The 24,921-nt window shown below is 40.1% G+C and overlaps 1 protein-coding gene across 1 annotated transcript; it reads left to right on the top strand.

Moving 5' to 3' along the window:
* Positions 1-10,864: 10,864 nt before the first annotated feature.
* On the top strand, positions 10,865-24,800 carry LOC121775141 (O-fucosyltransferase 39-like). Its single transcript, XM_042172127.1, has 11 exons — positions 10,865-11,002; positions 11,766-11,828; positions 11,915-11,996; positions 12,088-12,161; positions 17,514-17,602; positions 17,702-17,905; positions 18,052-18,112; positions 23,345-23,554; positions 23,687-23,928; positions 24,009-24,204; positions 24,385-24,800. Exons 1-11 carry the CDS (start codon positions 10,934-10,936, stop codon positions 24,580-24,582), a joined length of 1,488 nt encoding a protein of 495 aa, XP_042028061.1. The 5' UTR covers positions 10,865-10,933; the 3' UTR covers positions 24,583-24,800.
* The last annotated feature ends 121 nt before the right edge of the window (positions 24,801-24,921 follow it).

The raw sequence follows: 24,921 nt of genomic DNA, 5'->3' as shown, positions 1-24,921 counted from the left end.
CCATTTTTTCAAATACACAACTTTTAATACTCCCTTCGTCCCCAAAGAATATGTACTTTGGATTCGGCACGAGTTTTAATACATAATTGGTAAAGTAAGAGAGAGGCAGAGAGAAAAAGTAAATAAAGTATTGTTAGTGGAGAATGAGTCTCACCTCATTAGATAAAAAGAGTTTCAAAATTAGAAAGTGCATATTCTTGTGGGACGGACTAAAAAGGAAATAGTGCATATTCTTGTGGGACGGAGGGAGTATTAACTTACACAATTCATTTTTTTTGTTTACCTCACACTTCGCAATAAAAATTCTCCTTATTTATTACTACTTCCCATTAAAATGAAAACAACATTAACTCTATATTTTTCTTTCTCTTACTTTATTATTTACTTAACTTATAAAATAACACTAAATAAAATTTTGTATCTGAAAAATAAATGTTTTAGCCTCATTTATTACTCCACATTAAAATGAAAACAACATCATTTCTATATTTTTCTTTCTTTTATTTTATAATTTCTTCACTCTTATAAAATAACACCAAATAAAATCTATCGAAAAACAAATTCTTTACATTTAGTGTGACACCTACCCTTGTTATTCATTACTCATTATTCATCTATATCTTGTAACTTACCACCACCAATGCCACAATTACTAGCGAATATCGAAAAATATATATTGTTAATTATAAATTGGAACCTCAGAGTCAAAATCATAAGTCCGCCAAAATCATAAGTCCGCCACAGATTAAAAGTACATAAAAAAACTCTCCATTTTATTATTTAATTACCACACCACAAACCCATGAATATAGATAAATGCCAATTAATGCAATAATATTCGTGTCAAAGATTCCGTCCCAAAATTAATGAACCATCAAAATCTATGCACTGATTTATTCTGTGCAACATTAAATATTATACTGATCCCTCCGTCCCAACTAAATTTAGTCACAACTTTTGAGCACTGAGATTAAGAAAATTGTGTTGAAAAGTAGTAGAGAAGAATAAAATAAAAAAAATAAAGAGAGAAAAAGTAGGTGGTAGAATAAAGTAAGAGTAATTGGATGTTTTGTTTTTTGTCAAAAAAGGAAATGACTCAACTTAGTTGGAAAATCCCAAAACAGAATACGACTCAACTTAATTGGGACGGAGGGAGTATATTTTTCCATTTTTCATTTATTAATGATACAACCACATTCTTATGCAATAGAGGAAAATAGGATATCACATATTATTAAAATATTACACGCTATATTATAAAACAAGTAGGATATAAAAGTCTGAATCCATATCTTAAATTTTTTACATTTGTAGGATTGGCAAGCATTTGAAAAAAAGTAACAAATGAGGCGCTAATTTAATTAAATTATTCGGAAACGAAACGCGTTACTACAAGAGCCAAATTTGGGAGGAGAAATGTAAAAAACGTGAAAACATCATCTCCGTTAAATCTCGTTTCTTATTTTGCTTCATTATCACTTAGGTTATTAAATCTCATAAAAAATATCACCTCGAGTAAAATGTACTCATGTATAATACAATAATTAGTTAAATAACTAAAATAAACTATATTGATAGTATCGAACTGGAATCTTCTTGAATATGTAGTTGTTGTATATCGATATACTTTGGCATGTCCATGATACTTATGTGAATTAATATTCCCCATGCGATCATCAAGACAGCATTAACAAATATGGTAGTAATAAATAATACAACTCCGTCGACGAGTGTGTATGCATCTAAGCATGTCATATTTACATCTAATGTTTTAGCCGACGTAAGGAGAAAGTGTATATATCTAAGCATGTCATATTTAAACCTAATGTTTCCAATGTGTGATCTTTGATCATTGAAGTAATAATGTTTTCTGTAAAAGCACGCGTATAATATATGGTGTTCCTTTGAAGCATGTTTCTTTTAAGAGGGAACTACAAAACTAGTACCGAGAAAATGAGGTTTGTTTTTTTTTGTGTGTGAGTCACTGAGTTGGCTAAGTTAATAATGTCTGAGGCCAAAGGTCTCGGGTTTGAGTCATCCGTTACGCGGTCTTTAAATTTATGTTTATTTAACCATGGGGGAGGTGGGGTTTGCACCTTTTTAATACCCAACATTTATAAAAGGGATATTGACACCTAATATCATAGAACTTTCAAAAAATTGGAATTTTCTCACGAACTTTGAATTGACAAATAATATCACGAACTTTACCCTGAGTTTGTGATTTCTCACGAAAGAAAAAATCCCGGCAATATTAATAGATTGAAGAACAATTTTGGAGGTGTACTTCAAGAAAAACTATCTTCAAAGATTGAAAAACTTGAAGCTCTCAAAGTTGTTGTCGAGAAATTAAGAAAAAAAAATTCGTATCATGATATTATTTGACAGAATTTTTTCTTTCGTGGGAAATAACAAACTCGGGATAAAGTTCGCGATATTATTTGCCAATTTCAAAGTTCGTGGGAAAAAACCCAACTTTTTTTAAAGTTCCATGATATTAGGTGCCAATATCCCTTTATAAAATTACATTTTCATTCAAAAAGTTGCATAAATCTCAAATTCAGTGACAATTTTTACTATTCTACCCTTCAATTATTGAGGGGTGTATTTTCCCATTTAGCTATTTGAGGAGGGCATCAAACTTGTGATTTTTGAATGTTTATGTACTTCTGCTGTGATTTTTTAAGGATAAAAAACTTTGTAGTATTAATAAATTTTTGTATATTATCTCAAAATAAATTATTTAAATCTTTGTAGTATTATTTAAATTATTGCATTACAATTAAGAAATTAATAGTACGTATTTGTAGTATTATTTAGAAAATATTGAATGATTTATTTTTAAAGCACTCGTTTTTAGTTTAATGCTTGATTACAATAATAATTTATAATTGTTAGATACCGATTTTTCTACAAAAATCAAGGTAAAATTTATTTTGATTTAAATTGAATTGAGTTGTTATTTATTTTATTTAAATGACTTTATTCAAATTATTGTTACAATGAAGCATTAAATTAAATATGAATTCTTTGAAAATAAATCGTTCAATATTATCTAAACAATACTACTACAAATACATGCTATTAATTTCACAATTGTAATACAATAATTTAAATAATGCTACAGATTTAAATACTTTATTCTTAGATAACACTACAAAGATTTAAATAATTTATTTGAAAAAATATACAAAGATTTAATAATGCCACAAAGAATTTTAGTCTTTAAAAAATCACAATAGAAGTACATAAACATTCAAAGATCACAAGATTGGTGCCCTCTTTAAATAGCTAAATAGACAAATACACTCTCAAGGACTAAAGGATAGAATAGTAAAAATATGACTGATGTTTGGGATTTATGAAATTTTTTTTTACTGAAAATATGATTTTTTTATGTCATGTACTAAAAAGGGGCAAACCCAATTTTTTTATACTAGTTTTATATTTCACTACTCTTCTTTTAAACGAGCGACAAAGTCGAAAAGGATTAACCATTATTATACTTAATTTTGATCCTAATTTTTATATACCCATCCAAATTAAATCTTAAACAACCATTAATTAAATGAAGATGTTTTAGGCCAAGATAGTTTATTTTACAACAATTCTTTTGAGAGATGTACAACATTTTTTTATTGTGGACGTAAGGGCATCCACTATAGGGGTGGGGCGTCGGCCACCTCCAATCCGCCGCCACCCAGCTGATCTATAGTGCATGGAGCGTCCGCCCCGAGGCGGCCGCCATTTTTGGGGCGGAAGGCCACTCCTCCACCACCCATTTTACACCATTTTCAAACATTCTCCATTAATTCACTCTCTACACTTTCACTCTAAAAAAATGCACGGTGGAGACGACGAATCACCCGACACTGATGAATCGAGTTATGACGGCTATCCTTCCCAGCCGTGGGGTTGGAGTCAAACTCCCCATCCGTGGGGATCGAGTCCAACTCCTCCTCCATCTCAGCCGTGGAGGTCGAGTCCCACGCCCCAACCTTTTCAGAGGAATTTGAGCCGCTCGGCGTTTGGAGATTACAGACCCAACCTGGACGCGCTTAACCATCCGCGGTCGGAGACCCCTTTCCATTCCAGCCAATCTTCTTTCACCGATGCAGATCGAGACGCATTGGAGACGATGATTGGTCTGCTCAGTCCGGGTGTACCGGATACGCCGGCAGCATGCATGGATACGCCCGTTCCGACGAGAGTCGGCGGGTCCGGTGGGGCAGGTGGAAGCAATGGCTGCGGGGACGGCGGAAGAGGCCGCACCGCGGTGGCAGCGGCGCCGGCAGCGGTGGTGGTGGCTAGGGCAGCGGCGCAGGTAGCGGCGGTGGTGGTGAGGGCAGCGGCGGCAGCAGCGAGGCAGCGGCGCCGGCAGCCGGCGGTGGACGGGCCACGCACTACACCAAAGCGGAGTCCATTGTTGTGGCGCAGGCATGGGATGCCGTCACATTGGACCCCATAGTGGGCACCGATCAGACCGAGTGGAGTTTTTGGAAGCGCGTCCTGTTGGCATACAACGAGTTCAAACCTCGAGGAGCCAAACCGCGTGACGGGGAACAGGGCCGCAAAAAGTGGTCTAGGATTCTGCATGCCACCAAGCGGTTCGCGGGCATATACGAGAACAACCTGCTCAGTGCTGAGAGTGGCCGAAGTGAAGCCGACGTGAAGGCGATGTCTATGACCCAATTCAACACGGAAGGCTGGCCTAAGTTCACCATGTGGGAGGAGTATCTTGTTCTCGAGCACTGTCCGAAATTCAAGGTCATCTGTGCGCAAGAGCGGGCAGGAGCTCCTGGGGCGAAGCGGAGTAGACACAACATAGCCGGGGACTACAGCAGCGGCAGCGGCTCGCAATCATTCGACCTCAACGACGAGCAAACCGAAGAGCCCTCCGCTACACACTCTAGGCGCCCACCCCCTCCGGGACAACATGCCTCTATCCGAAGTGCTAGAGTGGCCGGAAGTTGCTCCCGCATATCGTGGGCCACGTCTGGATCGCGCATCCTGCAGCCCGCCCTATACCTCAACCCCATTGCCCCTGGTCCCCACGAGGTCTTGAGGGAGAACCTAGATGTGCAGTTGATGAAACAACTGCAGGAAAACTACCGTTTCTACAAGACCGCAGCCGACCCGGTCATCAAGGGTATATACTGGAAACCTAGAAGTCATATTCAGCGCCAGCTAGGCTTGTTTGATGAGGATTTGGCAGGGGCGGCCGTCGGCAGTGGAGGAGGCGGCGGAGAAGAAGAGGAGGAATCCAACTCAGCCACCGAGTAGACGGTGGCGGTGTTTTTATTTGTATTATTTTTAAATGTTCGTTGTATAATTTACCATTTCCAATACAATGAATATTCGGTCCCAATTACCTCGTTTTCTAATTATTTACATTCCGATAATTTTAATTATAACTGATTTAAAATAAACGAAAACAAAATAAAATGAAAAGTGACTAAAACTTTTGGGGTTATTGGAAGTGTCCACGTTATAGCTGCGGACATTTTTTGTGGGCGCGGACAAATAAACTAGGATTGTGGACAAAAAAGGGGGCGGGGCTATTGGAAGTGTTCGCCTTATAGTGGATGCTCTAGGGGCATCCACTATAGGGACGGCGCGCCGGCCGCCCCTATTCCGCTGTCGCCCCGTTGGCCTATAGTGCAGGCAGCGTCCGCCCCGAGGCGGACGCCATTTCTGGGGCGGAAGGCCCTCCTGCGAGAAGAGTGCGAGGACGCGCCGATCACGCCTCGCCGCGCCTATAGTGCGCTGGTCACCGGCGTGCTGGCTGCCCCTCGAAAATTATTTTTTTATTTTTTTATTTTTTGAAAATTGTATTATAAATACCACTCCTCCACCACCCATTTTACACTATTTTCAAACACTCTCCATTAATTCACTCTCTACACTTTCACTCTAAAAAAATTCACGGTGGAGACTACAAATCACCCTGCACTGACGAACCTAGATGTGCAGTTGATGAAACAACTGCAGAAAAACTGTCGTTTTTACGAGACAGCAACCGACTCGGTCATCAAGGGTATATACTGGAAACTCATAAGTCTGATCCAGCGCCGGCTAGGCTTGTCTGATGAGGATTTGGCAGGGGCGGCCGGCGGCAGTGGGGGAGGCGGCGGAGAAGAGGAGGAAAAATCCGACTCCGCCACCGAGTAGAAGGTGACGGCGTTTTTATTTGTATTGTTTTTAAATGTTTGTTGTATAATTTTACCGCGTTTCCAATACAACGATTATTCGGTCACAATTACCTCGTTTTCTAATTATTTACATTCCGATAATTTTAATTGTAATTGATTTAAAATTAACAAAAAAAATGAAAAGTGGCTAAAATTTTTGGGGCTATTGAAAGTGTCTATCTTATAGACGTGGACGAATAAACTGAGGTTGTGGACAAAAAAAGAGTGCGGACTACTAGAAGTGTCCGCCTTAATAGTGGATGTCCTAATAGATGCCTTTTTATTGACGATCACATCTAACTATTTATAATAAAGGTTGAATTAAATAGGCGGAAACGATCTGTCTAGTCAAGAAACTTTATTTTCTGCATTAAACCCGTGATTTTCATTTCCTTTAATAGTCATTTCCTTTCTCTATTTTTTTTCCTGTGAGAGCAAGAAATGAGGTTTTTTTTCAAATTTTATAATTTTAATGTTATTCTAATGGGTGAACTACAAAAATATCCCTGGACTATGAGTTTATCTCGCTCATAGTCCTGGACTTTAAAAATATCGTCAGACATCCCTGAACTAAGGGTTTATCTTAAATTTGGTCATTTTGCCATTTTTTGATACGAAAAATACCCTTTTGAGCATTTGGACAATTTGATATTTTTACACTTTTAACATTTAAATCTGATATTATTTCAGTGATGTACTAAATTTGATATTATTTCAAAATTATCATTCTTCTTCCCTTTTGTCATCCTTCACTTCTTTATTTCAATATTAGATTTAATTTTATAAAATTAAATTTTAAATTTTGATTTTTAAATATCAATAAATTTTTATTAATTATTAAAATTATTTAATAACTAAAACTAATAGTTTTAATCAATATTTGATAGTGTCTAATATTTAATCAATAAAGTATGCCGACGCCAACTTAGTTTTAATCAATATTTAATAGTTTTAATCATAAATAGATCATATAACACGATTTATTCTGAAATAAATATGCATCTAATGTAAGGCTAATATAATTTTCATTTATTTATTTGAAAACAATCAAAACTAACTAGAAAATTTCAACAAAAATACTCTTATATAAAAATTGTAGTAGAATCAAATTTTTAGTCAACTTCATAATATTTAATCACAAGCGATTATAACAACCGAATGAAGGCTAAATAGAATAACTTTTATTTTTCCATCATGATTAATATTATTTTTCTGTACTTATTCAATTCAGCCGAATATTATATTAAATAACAAAAATTAATGGTTTTAATCAATATTTATAGTGTCCATGAATTAATAGTTTTAATTAAAAAATGTATTGATATTTAAAAAGCTAAATTTAAAATTTAATTTATAAAATTAAATCCAATATTGAAATAATGAAACAAAGTGAAGGATGGCAAAAGGAAAGAAGAATGATAATTTTGAAATAATATCAGATTTAGTATATCACTGAAATAATATCAGATTTAAAATGTTAAAAGTGTAAAAAGACCGAATTGCCCAAATGCTCAAAAGGGTATTTTCGTATCGAAAAATGGCAAAATGACCAAATTTGAGATAAACCCTTAGTCTAGGGATGTCTTGCGATATTTTTAAAGTCCAGGGACTATGAGTGAGATAAATCCATAATCCAGAGACCATTTTTGTAGTTCACTCTATTCTAATTTAATGATACCAAATGAAAGGACATGCCATGCACCATATTTCCATTTTAATTCCATTCAATTTAGTACTCCTGACGAAAAATAGAGCACATTTGCTATTTTTGGATGTCCATGAAAAATAAAACACATTTAAAAAAGGAAGGTTTTCAACTACTTCTCTTTTACTTTTTTCTCTTCTCTCTTACTAATACTACTTTTCTCTTACTAATAATATGGACCCCACATTTTATTAATATTAATTCTCTCTTACTTTTCTCCTTCTCTCTTATTTTACCAATTTCATATTAAAATCTGTGTCATTCATAATATGTCCTATTTTTCGTGGATGGAGAGAGTAGTAATTTCCAAAATTACATGCTAAATAAAAATGAAAAATAAAGGTGAAAAGAGAAAAGTCAATCCAAGTTTTGATGAACATTGAGACAGCAGTCTGTCGTAGGTGGCCGATTTCCCAATTGAAAAATGCCAACAAAATATTTTTTCTAAGATATTTCTGTAAAAATTTGCATCATAAAAAACCTGCATTAGAGCATCTCCAATGGCGGCGAGCGGACAGGCTAGCCGATTCCCAGCGCTCGCCGAACCATTGGAACCGGGAAGCGCCATTTCGGCAAAAAAATCGGCGCCTCGACGCCGATTTTCGGGCGCTGGCCGATCTGCTCGCCGGTCGGCTGGCCGCCATTGCAGGCTCCCGATCGGCGAGGGATCGGCCAGCTCAATTTTTTTTTCGAAACACTATATATACGTGATTTGCACGTCATTTTTATTCGCACCGCTTGTTTTAACGAGTTTTCTCTCTCACTTAATTTCTGTACAAAAGCAATAAAGCAAAATGGAAAACAACAACGAGTCTACTCCAGTGACGAGCGGGTCTCAAACTCCCACGGTACCCGTGGGAGGTGGATGTGGTCCGATGGCCGGGTACTACAACATGTACCCTTGGCAGCAGATGATGCCCGGGATGGCAGCCGGGGGTAGTATGCCGGGATGGCAGGGGATGCGGGGAGGGCAGGGGGTACCGGGGATGCAACCCGGGATGCAGATGATGCCGGGGTGGCAGCCGGGGATGCAGACCGGGATGCAGGGGACGCCGGGGGGGACAATGTCTATCGCCCCAGCCTTGATTTTTTGACTGCTTCTTCGTATACATCGACCCCATCGGAGACGCAGTTCACTGGGTGTGATACTTTCTCCTTAGAGGAGTTGGGGATAGATCTCGAGGATGCGGACACTCCCGTTCAAATGTGGGGAGTAGGGCGGGGTCGGGGTGCACCAAAGAAGAAGAAGGGCAAGGGGAAAAGCAAAAGGGTGGTCGGCGAGTCATCGTAGCCGGATGATGACGACAGCCCGGCACGGAGGAAGTGGACGGATGCAGAGAACGTTGCGCTGTCCAAGGCTTGGGTGAGTGTTTGTGATGATCCCCTCCATTCGAACAATCAGAGGATCGTCAACTCGTGGGCTAAAATATGAGCAGCCTACAAGGCATTTTGCCTTGAGGGGAGGCCACACAGCGGGGAGGAGTGCCAGAAGGGGTGGGACCGAATCAGGGCTACGGTCTCCCGATTTTCGGGCTTGTACACCAATGCCCTCCGCATGCAGACCAATGGCTAAACTGACGAGGACTGCAGGAGGATAGCGGAGAAAGCCTTCCCCGTGCCCGGGCTTTATAAGGAGTTCACCTACTAGAACTGGTATGAGGTGCTGATGGACTCCGAGAAGTTTCGGGCAGGTGTCGATGTTGGCTGGCCGAAGAAGCAGCGACTGAACTATGCCGGTGATTACAGCGGCAGCAGCGGCGGTTCCCAAGACCTCCTCGGGGATGTTCAGGAGTTCTCGTCCCCTCCGTCATTTACTCCCCGCATTCGCCCGGTTGGTCAAAGGCAGGCACAATGGGTAGCGAGGGGGGTCTCCCAGGGGTCCCAGGAGGTCCAGTCAGCATCCCCCCTGTTGGCAAGTCACCAACCGAGCTCGCCTTCTTCGCGCGTCAACAAACGCGGACTCAGATGCACAAGATCTTAGCTTAATGGAGGGCAGCAACTGACCCCGTGGAGAAGAGTTTTCTTCACTCAATGCTCGAGAGTATGCGGGTCGATTTGGATGCCGCCTCGGCACAGTTTGGGGGCTCAGACGCGGGCTCAGATGCCGCAGATTTGGGGGTCCCGGATAGCAGCGACGACGTCGACGGCCACGAGGAGTGAGGCGGAGGCGGGGGCTCGTGTGTGGAAGAGAGGTTTTTTTAATTAATGTATTTTTTTTAATTAATGTACTTTTTTTAATTTAAATATTATTATTGAATTTTCCCGTATCCGTGTCGTAAATTTAATTCCGTATTTTGTGTGATTGTTAATTATTTGTTTTTTATAATTTTGTTTATTGTGGCTAGCTAGCTACTTGTCCAGTTGCTTGTCCTGATGATGTGCCAAGAGGAGTTGCTTGTCCTGATGACGTGTCAGAAGGAGTTTGTGACTAGCTTATGGGTGGCTTATGGCTAGCCTAAACCATTGGAGATGCTCTTGCAAAACTAAAATGAAGCCATAGATTGTGTGACGCGTAGAAAAAAAATTGTTGGCTGACAAAATCATCTGTCTGAAAAAGCATCTCAACCATTTACATTAGTTCACAAAGGGTCCAACCGTCCAAATCGCTGCAGCCGTTTCTTGTCCTCTTACTTTCAAGTTTTGTGAAAACAAAACGTGATTTCATATTATTTTCTTTCGCGATTGCATTATTCTTCCGTTTGTTTTACTCGAGCGCTGTTACTACTTTTTTCATCCTCTATTTTCATATTTTGGGTGAATGCCCATTAAACTGTTTGTGTGCATTTCTGATTATATAGTCATTACTTGATGTCAGTGTGTGTGTAATAAATAGGTGTGTGGACTGATAATGAAAATGGCCCTATACATGAAAGTAGCTTTAGTTGAGGGTTCCAACTTCCAAAATTTGGAGTTGAATTTCATTACCCTCAACAATTAAAAAAAACAAAAAAAAACATGTGCAGTTGGTTGCAATAAAGATCAACAGGCATTGTTATTAGTACTATCATTCTCACAGTCACAACCACAGACATAAACCATGGCTGGAGCCCTTTTACTGCTGCTGCTTTTTACTCCTTTTAGCCATGCCTTTCCCTCACTTCTCTCGGTATGTTTTGCTCTTTCATTTCTCTGTTGATCCCCGTTGTATGTGTGAAAGTTGTCTTTGTGTTTGGTAATTTTGCTTTTTTGGTTTGATCTTATGGTTTATTGTGTGTCTGCTTGTCTTCCTGTTTGTTAAATTCTGCTGCTTTGTTTAGTTATAGGAAAGGTGGTTGCAAAAGGGCTGAGATTAGAAGAACAAGGAAAATAGCTACCTTCTATGAGAAATGGCCTTTTTGAGGAATTTAAGGAAATGTTAGGTATGTAGAGAAAAGATTCAACCTTGATGGGAATTTCAGAATTCTTGATTCTTGGTTTGCTGAGGATTTCGTTTTCAGTGTAGATTTGGTGGAAGTTTCTTAATTGATATAGTAATCAAAGAAACCATTTGTGCTTAAACTGAAAGTTTCCAAAAAAAGAATGTTGAGGTAGTTCAATTTTTCTAGCAAATCGGTCAAGCATAAAAGTATTATGTAACTTACTTGGTTGTTATATTCATTTATCTGTGTATATATATAATAGTAGTAGAACTTGATGTGCATTAGTGAATGAGGTTTAAATAGAACTCTGGAGAAAATGCGTGGATGATTGATACTGCGTTTATCGATAAAAGACATATACTTATTAGAAAACGACTCATCATGAACACTGAATGACTGATCTGAACTAGTAATACAGATTTAGCAGCTTGTTTCGTATTAACATCTTATAGTTCGAAACTCGACCTACCTGCCATCATTGTCAATGGCTGATAATTGTATCTGGTGTAGGAGTTGAATGATCCAAAACCACGACATTCTCGTTTACTTAGGAGTGCTCTGGAACGCCAAACTGTGAGTAAAGAGTTCACTGATTGATTCACACGTCTTCAGCAATATTTGTTCTTCAAGCTGCTGAGACATTCTTGCTTATGTGTCAGTCTGCGGAGCAACAAGCTGAACTATGGAGGCCTTTGCCCAACCAAGGATGGAAACCCTGTCTCCGACAAGACAGTGCCTCCAGTAAGTAGAATTGTTTGCATCGTCTCTCCTATTTTTTAGGAGAAATGCACAGCTGAATCAGAGCGTGTATAAACTGAACTGTCTGTCTTAGCAGCGCTGCCAGAGAAATCTCAAGGGTATATTCAAGTGTTTCTCGATGGAGGACTAAACCAGCAGAGAATGGGTGTAAGTACTGTTGAAATTTGGCAAAATATTTGCCATCCCACATCGGTCGGGAGTAGATAGTTTGGGAGTGTGGCTTCCTATAAAAGGAGCTCACCCCCCATTATGTAAAACATCCCCAAATATTTTATTCTCTTTTCCGTCTATTTATAAGCGGGCTTTGCAGAGGGTGCTTGGAGACGTAGGTAATTTGGCCGAACTCCATTATCAAAGTTTCGGGTGTGTTCTTTCTTTATTATTTATTTTATTCCGCATTTATTTCTGGGTTTATTTTTTGTTGGGATGTTGTATTCAATATTATTTGCGGGTTTGGTAGTAGTGTTTTGTACGGTTCTTTTGGGTGTTTTATATTGTGATAAATACACCGACTGATAAATTCTATTAGGAATCTGGTATTTAAGAGGGACAGTGTCCCCGCCAGTCTTTCCAAAGAATTTATTCGGAGGAGTAGTTTTATCGAGTAGACCCCATTGGGTTAACTCTGAAATTACTGAATCGGTTCATTTCACTATTTGAGAGAAAATTACCCGGTTTTCTCAACAAGTGGTATCAGAGCCAAAGTTCGTCCTTGGTTCTATTTGTTTGTAATATTGAATACTTTATTTTGAGTCTGTAATGGCGGGTAATGATCAAGAAAACAAGGCTAGTTCTTCGTCATCGTGGTCGAGGTTTCCACTGTCAAATATGAAATTGACGGTGGAGATATTTGACGGTAATGGCCATTTTGGTATGTGGCAGGGGGAGGTTCTAGACTCACTTTTCCAGCAGGGTCTTGACATTGCCATTGAAGAAAAGAAACCAGAAGATATAGATGATAAAGATTGAAGTACCATAAAACGGTTAGCTTGTGGAACAATTCGGTCGTGTCTGTCTAGGGAGCAGAAGTATGCTGTCAAGAATGAAACTTCTGCACATAGATTGTGGAAGACACTGGAGGACAAATTTTTGAAGAAGAGTGGTCAGAATAAGCTCCTTATGAAGAAAAGGTTGTTCCGATTTGAATACTGACCAGGTACCACTATGAATGAACACATTACTTTGCTTAACCAATTAGTAGCAGACCTGCTAAATTTAGATGTGAAATTTGAGGATGAGGATCTGGCATTGATGTTGTTGTCGTCTCTACCTGATGAATTTGAACATCTGGAGACCACATTACTCCACGGTAAAGAGAATGTGTCTTTAGATACTGTATGTTCTGCTTTGTATAGTCATGAATTGCGAAAGACAGATAAAATGAAAGACAAAGCAGTTACAGATGAAGCATTAGTGGCAAGAGGTCGTCAACAATGCCGATCAAAGGTGAGAAGAGGAAGGTCCAAATCGAAAAGGCGAGTTGCCAAAGATGAGTGTGCTTTTTGTTATGAGAAAGGACATTGGAAGAAAGACTGCCCAAAGTTGAAGAAGAAAGAAAAGGCTTCGCAAGATGCAAATGTTGCTGAATGCAAAAATGATGCGGAGTCAGATTGTTCTTTGACGGTTTCACCTTCAACATCGCATCTGGACGAGTGGATATTGGATTCAGGTTGCACCTATCATATGTGTCCCATCAGGGAGTGGTTCTTTGATTTCGAAGAACTCAATGGCGGACTTGTTTACATGGGGAATGACAGTCCATGTAAGACAGCCGGGATAGGCTCAGTCAAGCTACGGAATCAGGATGGATCCACCAGAATTTTGAAGGATGTGCGGTACGTGCCCCAGTTGAAGAAGAATCTCATCTCATTGGGGGGCCTTAGAATCTAAAGGCCTAGTTGTGATGATGCGAGATGAAATTCTTAAAGCAACTTCAGGAGCATTGATGATGTTGAAAGGCGTGAGGAAGAACAATTTGTATTACTATCAAGGTAGTACAGTTGTTGGGACAGTAGCAACTGCCACTTCGAGTAATAAGAAGGATGCAGAGGCGACGAAGCTTTGGCATTTGCGATTGGGACATGCTGGTGAGAGATCATTGCAAATTCTCGCCAAGCAAGGATTATTGAAAGGTACGAAGTCTTGCAAATTATAGTTTTGCGAGCATTGTGTTTTGGGAAAATAGCGAAGAGTGAAATTTGGCACTGCAATCCATAATACGAAGGGAATTCTGGATTACGTGCACTCAGATGTGTGGGGACCTGCCAAGACTCCGTCACTTGGAGGTAGACACTATTTTGTCACTTTTGTTGATGATTTTTCCAGGAGAGTTTGGGTACACACTATGAAGAGCAAAAATGAAGTCCTTGGGATTTTTCTGAAATGGAAAGCTCAAATTGAAAATCAGATGGGGAGGAAGATCAAGGTTCTTCGATCTGACAACGGTGGAGAATACAAGAGTGATCCTTTCCAAGATGTATGCCAGGAGTGTGGTATAGTTCGGCACTTCACAGTGAGAAATACACCACAACAGAATGGAGTGTCAGAGCGTATGAATTGAACACTAGTGGAGAAAGTTTGTTGTATGCTGTCTAATGCTGGGCTAGACAGGAAATTTTGGGCTGAGGCCATCACATACGCTCAACACATTGTCAATCGTTTGTCATGTTCTGCCATTGATGGCAAGACTCTTTTAGAGGTATGGTCCGGTAAACCTGCAACTGATTATGATTCTTTGCGTATTTTTGGTTCTATTGCATATTTTCATGTGACTGAGTCAAAATTGGATCTACGTGCAAAGAAGGCTTTGTTTATGGGTTTCAGTGCTGGTGTTAAAGGACATCGGTTATGTGTTTGGCGTATAAGAAAACGATTGTAAGTAGGGATGTTACCTTTGATGAATCTTCCATGTTGAATAAGGTAAATCCAAATAGTAGTGATACTTCACAGCAGGTGGAGTATACACCGAAGCAGGTGGAGTTCGAAGAAGCAGTTGTGATCCCAACTACGAACACCACAAATGACTCTCCTACGGAAGAAGAAGAGTCAGATGATGAAGAGGTTCCACCCCAAGAACCTTCGCAGCCATCAGAGCCAATTGCAGTCAGGCGAACGAGGCGGGAAAATAAGAAACCTGCTCGATTTGCGGATATGGTAGCATATGCGCTTCTAGTTGTTGATGATGTTCCATGTATATTTTCGAAAGCTATTGAAAGTTCAGAAAGCGATGGTTGGAAAGGTGTTTTGGAAGAAGAGATGCAATCTCTTCAGAAGATCAAGATGTGGAAGCTGATGCCATTGCCGAAAGGCAGGAAGGCAATTGGGTGTAAATGAGTTTTTGCAAAGAAAGAGGGATTTCCTAACAAAGATGATGTTCGCTACAAAGCAAGATTGGTAGCTAAAGGCTATGCCCAGAAGGAGGGAATTGATTACAATGAGGTATTTTCTCCTGTTGTTAAACATTCCTCAATTAGAATTTTGTTGGCTTTGGTAGCGCAGTTGAATTTGGAGCTAGCTCAACTTGATGTGAAGAACGCGTTTTTACACGGTGATCTGAATGAGGAAATCTATATGACCCCACTTGAGGGATTCAAGGTTGCTGGTAAAGAAAATTGGGTTTGCAAATTGTACAAATTGTTGTATGGATTGAAGCAGTCTTCAAGACAGTGGTACAAACGGTTTGACAAATTTATGAAGGATCAGATGTACACAAGAAGTAAATACGACCACTATATGTTTTTGCGCATATTTCAAGATGGTTCCTACATCTACCTACTCTTATACGTTGATGATATGCTGATAGCATCAAAGAGCCAAGTTGAAATTGAAAGATTGAAGGCTCAGTTGAGTAAAGAGTTGGAGATGAAGGATTTGGGGGAAGCCAAGAAGATTCTCGGTATGGAGATTATAAGGGATAGAGAGGGAGGCAAGCTTTGGCTGACACAGAAGCAGTATTTGATCAAAGTACTACAACGTTTTGGTATAAATGATGATTCCAAATCTGTAAGTACCCCACTTGCTCCTCATTTGAAATTTAGTTCTCAGTTATCTCCAAAAACGGAAGATGAACGAGAATATATGGAGAAAGTTCCCTATGCTAACGCAGTTGGAAGCTTGATGTATGCAATGGTGTGTACAAGACAAGACATTTCACTGGCCGTTGGTATTGTGAGCAGATACATGCATGATCCAAGAAAAGGTCATTGGCAAGCTGTGAAATGGATTCTACGGTATATCAAAGATATTGTAGATATTGGTTTGTTGTTTGAGCAGGATAAATCACTTCGTCATTTTGCAGTTGGATATTATGATTCCGACTATGCTGGTGATTTGGATAAGCGAAGATCTACTACTGGCTATTTGTTCACTTTAGCGAGTGCGCCAGTTAGTTGGAAGTCTACCTTGTAGTCAACGGTAGCTTTGTCTACGACAGAGGCAGAGTACATGGTCATTACTGAAGTTGTGAAGGAGGCAATTTGGCTTCATGGGTTGCTGAAAGAATTGGGTGTTGGTCAGAAACAACTTGAAGTATATTCTGACAGCCAGAGTGCTATTCATTTAGCAAAGAATCAGGTCTTTCATGCAAGGACGAAGCACATTGATGTTCGCTATCATTTTGTGCGGGAAATTCTCGAAGAAGAGGAAATTGTCATCCGAAAGGTTCCAACTTTGGAGAATCCTGCAGATATGTTGACCAAAGTGGTGACGAGAGCCAAGTTTGAACATTGTTTGGACTTGGTAAATATTCTGCGATTTGGAGCTGGCGCTTGACTGCGCCAATATGAAGGCACCGTGAGTCGTTTGTTTAGATGGAGAAGATTCGTGTTCGGTGGGACTTGAAATTTTGCCAAGGTGGAGATTTGTTGAAATTTGGCAAAATATTTGCCATCCCACATCGGTGGGGAGTAGATAGTTTGGGGGTGTGGCTTCCTATTAAAGGAGCTCACCCCCCATTATGTAAAACATCCCCAAATATTGTATTCTCTTCTCCGTCTATTTATAAGCAGGCTCTGTAGAGGGTGCTCGGAGACGTAGGCAATTTGGCCGAACTCCGTTATCAAAGTTTCGGGTGTGTTCTTTCTTTATTATTTATTTCGTTCCGCATTTATTTCTGGGTTTATTTTCTATTGGGATATTGTATTCAATATTATTTGCGGGTTTGGTAGTAGTGTTTTGTACGGTTCGTATGAGTGTTTTTATATTGTGATAAATACACCGACTGATAAATTCTATTAGGAATCTGGTATTTAAGAGGGACAGTGTCCCCGCCAGTCTTTCCAAAGAATTTATTCGGAGGAGTAGTTTTATCGAGTAGACCCCATTGGGTTAACTCTGAAATTACTGAATCGGTTCGTTTCACTATTTGAGAGAAAATTACCCGGTTTTCTCAACAAGTACTTCAGTTTATTATTAGGTGGCACATGCGGGAGTTCTGCTTTTCTTGAGCCGGTTGATATTATCTTATCTGGAGTGACTAATACATATAATCCGTTTATAAAGATTTGTGATGCAGTTGCTCTTGCTAAAATTTTGAATGCAACACCCATAATTCCGCATCTTGAAGTAAATCCTGTTTGGAAAGATTCAAGGTCCTCTTTATTGAGTTCTTACCCTTCAAACGAGTTTTGTTAGGACGAGTCAAGCATTGACCCGAACGAGACAAACGCTCTTTTGTTTTTTCCCTGCAGCACATTTGATGAAATTTTTGACGTCGATCACTTCATTAATGTACTGAAAGATGACGTATCTATTGTCAAAGAGTTGCCGGATGAATACCTTTGGAGCACTCGGGAGTACTATGCTGCAGCGATTCGAGCTAACAGAGTAAAAACAGCACCCGTTCATGCTTCAGCTAACTGGTATTTGGAAAACGTCTCGCCTGTCCTGCAGAGGTTGGACTCCTGCATATTTTTTTCGTTTTCTGGATTTAAAATAATGATAACACATAAGATGCTGCTGCCTTAGTAGAAATATCTTTGTTCTTGCTCAAAACTTCAATTTACGACGATATTTAATTGTTATATTTTTGGGGTTTCAGCTATGGGATTGCTGCAGTTGCGCCTTTTTCCCACCGTTTGGCTTTCGACAATATGCCCAAGGTGTTGAGAAAACCGGGTAATTTTCTCTCAAATAGTTAAATGAACCGATTCAATAATTTCAGAGTTAACCCAATGGGTCTACTCGATAAAATTACTTCTCCAAATAAATTCTTTGGAAAGACTGGCTAGGACACTGTCCCTCTTAAATACCAGATTCCTAACAAAATTTATCAGTCGGTGTATTTATCACAATATAAAAATACCCAAAAGAACCGTACAAAACACTACTACCAAACCCGCAAATAATATTGAATACAATATCCCAACAGAAAATAAACCCAGAAATAAATGCGGAACAAAATAAATAATAAAGAAAGAACACACCCGAAACTTTGATAACGGAGTTCGGCCAAATTGCCTACGTCTCCGAGCACCCTCTGCAGAGCCCGCTTATATTTAGACGGAGAAGGAATACAATATTTGAGGTACATTACAAATGAGGGAGGAGTGCTCCTTTTATAGGAAGCCACTCCCCCCAACTCCCTAATACCCACCGATGTGGGACAAAGAAATTTTGGCAATTTCAACAAATCTCCACCTTGACAAAATTTCAAATCCCACCGAACACAAATCTTCTCCATCCAAACAGACGACTCGCGGTGCTTTCATATTGGCGCAGTCAAGCGCCAGCTGCAAATCGCAGAATATTAACCAAGTCCAAACAATGTTCAAACTTGGCCCTCGTCACCACCTTGGTCAACATATCTGCAGGATTCTCCAAAGTCGGAACCTTTCGGGTGACAATTTCCTCTTCTTCGAGAATTTCCCACACAAAATGATAGCGAACATCAATGTGCTTCGTACTTGCATGAAAGACCTGATTCTTTGCTAAATGAATAGCACTCTGGCTGTCAGAATATACTTCAAGTTGTTTCTGACCAACACCTAATTCTTTCAGCAACCCATGAAGCCAAATTGCCTCCTTCACAGCTTCAGTAATGGCCATGCACTCTGCCTCTGTCGTAGACAAAGCTACCGTTGACTGCAAGGTAGACTTCCAACTAATTGGCGCACTCGCTAAAGTGAACAAACAGCCCTTAGTAGATCTTCGCTTATCCAAATCACCAGCATAGTCGGAATCACAATATCCAACTGCAAAATGACCAAGTGATTTATCCTGCTCAAACAACAAACCAATATCTACAGTATTTTTGATATACCACAGAATCCATTTCACAGCTTGCCAATGACCCTTTCCTGGATCATGCATGTATCTGCTCACAATATCAACGGCCTGCGAAATGTCTGGTCTTGTACACACCATTGCATACATCAAGCTTCCAACTGCGTTAGCATAGGGAACTTTCGCCATATATTCTCGCCCGTCTTCCTTTTTTGGAGATAACTGAGAACTAAGTTTCAAATGAGGAGCAAGTGGGGTACTTACAGGTTTGGAATCATCATTTATACCAAAACGTTGTAGTACTTTGGTCAAATACTGCTTCTGTGTCAGCCAAAGTTTGCCTCCTTCTCTATCTCTTGTTATCTCCATGCGGAGAATTTTCTTGGCTTCCCCCAAATCCTTCATCTCGAACTCTCTACTCAACTGAGCCTTCAATCTGTCAATTTCAACTTGGCTCTTTGATGCTATCAGCATATCATCAACGTATAAGAGTAGGTAGATGTAGGAACCATCTTGAAGTCTGCGCAAATACACACAGTGGTCGTATTTGCTTCTTGTGTACATCTGATCCTTCATAAACTTGTCAAACCGTTTGTACCACTGCCTTGAAGACTGCTTCAATCCGTACAACGATTTGTTCAACTTGCAAACCCAATTTTCTTTACCAGCAACCTTGAATCCCTCCGGTTGGGTCATATAGATTTCCTCATTCAGATCACCGTGTAAAAATGCGGTCTTCACATCAAGTTGAGCTAGCTCCAAATTCAACTGCGCTATCAAAGCCAACAAAATTCTAATGGAGGAATGTTTAACAACAGGAGAAAATACCTCATTGTAATCAATTCCCTCCTTCTGGGCGTAGCCTTTAGCTACCAATCTTGCTTTGTAGCGAACATCATCTTTGTTAGGAAATCCCTCTTTCTTTGCAAAAACTCATTTACACCCAATTGCCTTCCTGCCTTTCGGCAATGGCATCAGCTTCCACATCTTGATCTTCTGAAGAGATTGCATCTCTTCTTCCAAAACACCTTTCCAACCATCGCTTTCTGAACTTTCAATAGCTTTCGAAAATATACATGGAACATCATCAACAACTAGAAGCGCATATGCTACCATATCCGCAAATCGAGCAGGTTTCTTATTTTCCCGCCTCGTTCGCCTGACTGCAATTGGCTCTGATGGCTGCGAAGGTTCTTGGGGTGGAACCTCTTCATCATCTGACTCTTCTTCTTCCGTAGGAGAGTCATTTGTGGTGTTCGTAGTTGGGATCACAACTGCTTCTTCGAACTCCACCTGCTTCGGTGTATACTCCACCTGCTGCGAAGTATCACTACTATTTGGATTTACCTTATTCAACATGGAAGATTCATCAAAGGTAACATCCCTACTTACAATCGTCTTCTTAGACTCCGAACACCATAACCGATATCCTTTAACACCAGCACTGAAAACCATAAACAAAGCCTTTTTTGCACGTGAATCCAATTTTGACTCAGTCACATGATAATATGCAATAGAACCAAAAATACGCAAAGAATCATAATCAGTTGCAGGTTTACCGGACCATACCTCTAAAGGAGTCTTGCCATCAATGGCAGAACATGACAAACGATTGACAATGTGTTGAGCGTATGTGATGGCCTCATCCCAAAATTTTCTGTCTAGCCCAGCATTAGACAGCATACAACGAACTTTCTCCACTAGTGTTCGATTCATACGCTCTGACACTCCATTCTGCTGTGGTGTATTTCTCACTGTGAAGTGCCGAACTATTTCACACTCCTGGCATACATCTTGGAAAGGATCACTCTTGTATTCTCCACCGTTGTCAGATCAGAGAACCTTGATCTTCCTCCCCATTTGATTTTCAACTTGAGCTTTCCATTTCAGAAAAATCCCAAGGACTTCATTTTTGCTCTCCATAGTGTACACCCAAACTCTCCTGGAAAAATCATCAACAAAAGTGACAATAGTGTTTACCTCCAAGTGACAGAGCCTTGACAGGTCCCCACACATCTGAGTGCACGTAATTCAGAATTCCCTTCGTATTATGGATTGCAGTGCCAAATTTCACTCTTCGCTGTTTTCCCATAACACAATGCTCGCAAAACTCTAATTTGCAAGGATTCGTACCTTTCAATAATCCTTGCTTAGCGAGAATTTGCAATGATCTCTCACCAGCATGTCCCAATCGCAAATGCCAAAGCTTCGTCGCCTCTGCATCCTTCTTGTTATTCGAAGTTGCAGTTGCTACTGTCCCAACAACTGTACTACCTTGATAGTAATACAAATTGTTCTTCCTCACACCTTTCAGCATCACCAATGCTCCTGAAGTTGCTTTAAGAATTCCATCTCGCATCATCACAACTAGGCCTTTAGATTCTAAGGCCCCCAATGAGATGAGATTCTTCTTCAACTGGGGCACGTACCGCACATCCTTCAAAATTCTGGTGGATCCATCCTGATTCCGTAGCTTGACTGAGCATATCCCGGCTGTCTTACATGGACTGTCATTCCCCATGTAAACAAGTCCGCCATTGAGTTCTTCAAAATCAAAGAACCACTCCCTGATGGAACACACATGATAGGTGCAACCTGAATCCAATATCCACTCGTCTGAATGCGATGTTGAAGGTGAAACCGTCAAATAACAATCTGACTCCGCATCATTTTTGCATTCAGCAACATTTGCATCTTGCGAAGCCTTTTCTTTCTTCTTCATCTTTGGACAGTATTTCTTCCAATGTCCTTTCTCATAACAGAAAGCACACTCATCTTTGGCAGCTCTCTTTTACGATTTGGACCTTCCTCTTCTCTCCTTTGATCGGCCTTGTTGACGACCTCTTGCCACTAATGCTTCATCTGTAACTGCTTTGCCTTTCATTTTATCTGCCTTTCGCAATTCATGACTATACAAAGCAGAACATACAGTATCTAAAGACACATTCTCTTTACCGTGGAGTAATGTGGTCTCCAGATGTTCAAATTCATCAGGTAGAGACGACAACAACATCAATGCCAGATCCTCATCCTCAAATTTCACATCTAAATTTAGCAGGTCTGCTACTAATTGGTTAAACAAAGTAATGTGTTCATTCATAGTGGTACCTGGTCGGTATTCAAATCGGAACAACCTTTTCTTCATAAGGAGCTTATTCTGACCACTTTTCTTCAAAAATTTGTCCTCCAGTGTCTTCCACAATCTATGTGCAGAAGTCTCATTCTTGACAGCATACTTCTGCTCCCTGGACAGACACGACTGAATTGTTCCGTTAGCTAACCGATTTATGGTACTCCAATCTTTATCATCTATATCTTCTGGTTTCTTTTCTTCAATGGCAATGTCAAGACCCTGCTGGAAAAGTGAGTCTAGAACCTCCCCCTACCACATACCAAAATGGCCAGTACCGTCAAATATCTCCACCGTCAATTTCATATTTGACAGTGGAAACCTCGACCACGATGACGAAGAATTAGCCTTGTTTTCTTGATCATTACCCGCCATTACAGACTCAAAATAAAGTATTCAATATTACAAACAAACAGAACCAAGGACGAACCTTTGGCTCTGATACCACTTGTTGAGAAAACCGGGTAATTTTCTCTCAAATAGTTAAATGAACCGATTCAATAATTTCAGAGTTAACCCAATGGGGTCTACTCGATAAAACTACTCCGAATAAATTCTTTGGAAAGACTGGCGGGGACACTGTCCCTCTTAAATATCAGATTCCTAACAGAATTGATCAGTCGGTGTATTTATCACAATATAAAATCACCCAAAAGAACCGTACAAAACACTACTACCAAACCCGCAAATAATACTGAATACAATATCCCAACAGAAAATAAACCCAAAAATAAATGCGGAACAAAATAAATAATAAAGAAAGAACACACCCGAAACTTTGATAACGGAGTTCGGCCAAATTGCCTACGTCTCCGAGCACCCTCTGCAGAGCCCGCTTATATTTAGACGGAGAAGGAATACAATATTTGAGGTACATTACAAATGAGGGAGGAGTGCTCCTTTTATAGGAAGCCACTCCCCCCAACTCCCTAATACCCACCGATGTGGGACAAAGAAATTTTGGCAATTTCAACACAAGGACATCCAGAGACTACGGTGTAAGGTCAACTTCCAGGCTCTAGTCTTTGTTCCTCACATTAGGAATCTGGGCGATTCCCTTGTCAGTCGTCTCAGGTATCCTCTCAACACCAACGAAGCTGGGAGCGTTAACTATCTCACAAGAGTAACCGATTCAAAAGACAAACAAGGGAGTAGAAAATTTGTTGTCCTCCACCTTCGTTTTGACAAGGTATGATTTGTTATAATACTCCACCTTTGTCGTCAGCGTGGGAGAAAGTAGCTTCATGCACGCACTCTGAGACTGCTTCGCTTTTCCTTGGTAGCGTCAAGGTATAATACTTCAGTTTCATTCATGATTCAGGATATGGCTGCTCACTCAGCCTGCGACTTTGGTGGAGGTAAGGTCGAAAAACTAGCTCTTGCCAAGTATCGACAAGTTATTTGGCAGGGAAGGGTGTTGAACTCTCGATTCACTGATGAGGAGCTGAGGAGTCAAGGGCGGTGCCCGTTGACCCCAGAAGAGATTGGATTGCTCCTAGCAGCATTGGGGTTCGACAACAGTACACGCTTATATCTTGCTTCTCACAGGGTATATCGAGCAATGCTCCTTTGTTTTCCGCGCATAAAGTGTTATAGCTGAACCTGCAGTTTGTTGAAGTTATTTTTTCGCGATTCTGTTTCAGGTGTGGTGGGGAAGCGGGGATCTCGACCTTACGTAGTTTGTTTCCTCTTATGGAAGACAAGAAGAGCCTTGCCTCTTCAGATGAGAGAGCTCAAATCAAAGGAAAGGCCTCATTATTAGCTGCAGTTGATTACTATGTCAGCATGCACAGCGATATCTTCATCTCCGCCTCACCTGGAAATATGCACAACGCTGAGGTATTTAGTTCTTCCCATCGAATCTTTCCTATAAAGTTGCAATGTCAAACACGAAAAACTCGCATGAGACTGCTTGACAGGTCAAGATCCGTCAAATGGTATTCATACGGGATCCAAGTTTGAATCCTGAGGTATATTTGTAATTTTGAAAGTATACTAACGCGACTCCCATATTTCCAGGTTGGCCATCGAACATATGAGAATATGAAGACGATAAGGCCTAACATGGCGCTTCTAGGGCAGCTTTTCTTGAACCAGAGCCTCACTTGGGTCGAGTTTCATGAAGGGCATAAAAGCTGGCAAGGGCTACTTCGACTACAAAGGTCCCAACAGTCTATTTATACGTGCCCAGCTCCAGACTGTATGTGCAGTGCTTGAGGTTGTTCGTGTATTTATCGTATCGATCGTTGTGACTTTATGCTGCAGATAGTGTGTTGCTTGTGGCTTGTATTACTTAGAAAATAAATGGTTTCCCTCTTCATTCATTTGGGTATATTTGTAAAATTTGAGGTCGTGATCAGTTATACAACTATCTTGGACCAGAATTTAGGATATGATTGTAATATGCTGCTCATTTCCACCGGCTAATATTATTTTGTTTAATTAATGTTTTTCATTTTTAAACGTAGTAGCACTTTTCCATTTCTTGTAGCAACAAAAGGCCAAACTCCTACAAATTAGAACAAAGATTATGCATTACAAAAGTCATCTTCAATT

This window comes from Salvia splendens, chromosome 17, assembly GCF_004379255.2.
Source record: "Salvia splendens isolate huo1 chromosome 17, SspV2, whole genome shotgun sequence".
NCBI lineage: Eukaryota > Viridiplantae > Streptophyta > Magnoliopsida > Lamiales > Lamiaceae > Salvia > Salvia splendens.
This window is presented reverse-complemented; position numbering and strand designations above follow the sequence as displayed.

Excerpts from the sequence above, each read along its gene's own strand:
- LOC121775141 (XM_042172127.1), top strand. The coding sequence starts at position 10,934 with ATGGCTGGAGCCCTTTTACTGCTGCTGCTTTTTACTCCTTTTAGCCAT. Across the intron at positions 12,162-17,513 it reads TAAACCAGCAGAGAATGGGT|ATTTGTGATGCAGTTGCTCT; the intron begins GTAAGTACTGTT and ends CCGTTTATAAAG. Across the intron at positions 17,906-18,051 it reads GTCTCGCCTGTCCTGCAGAG|CTATGGGATTGCTGCAGTTG; the intron begins GTTGGACTCCTG and ends TTGGGGTTTCAG.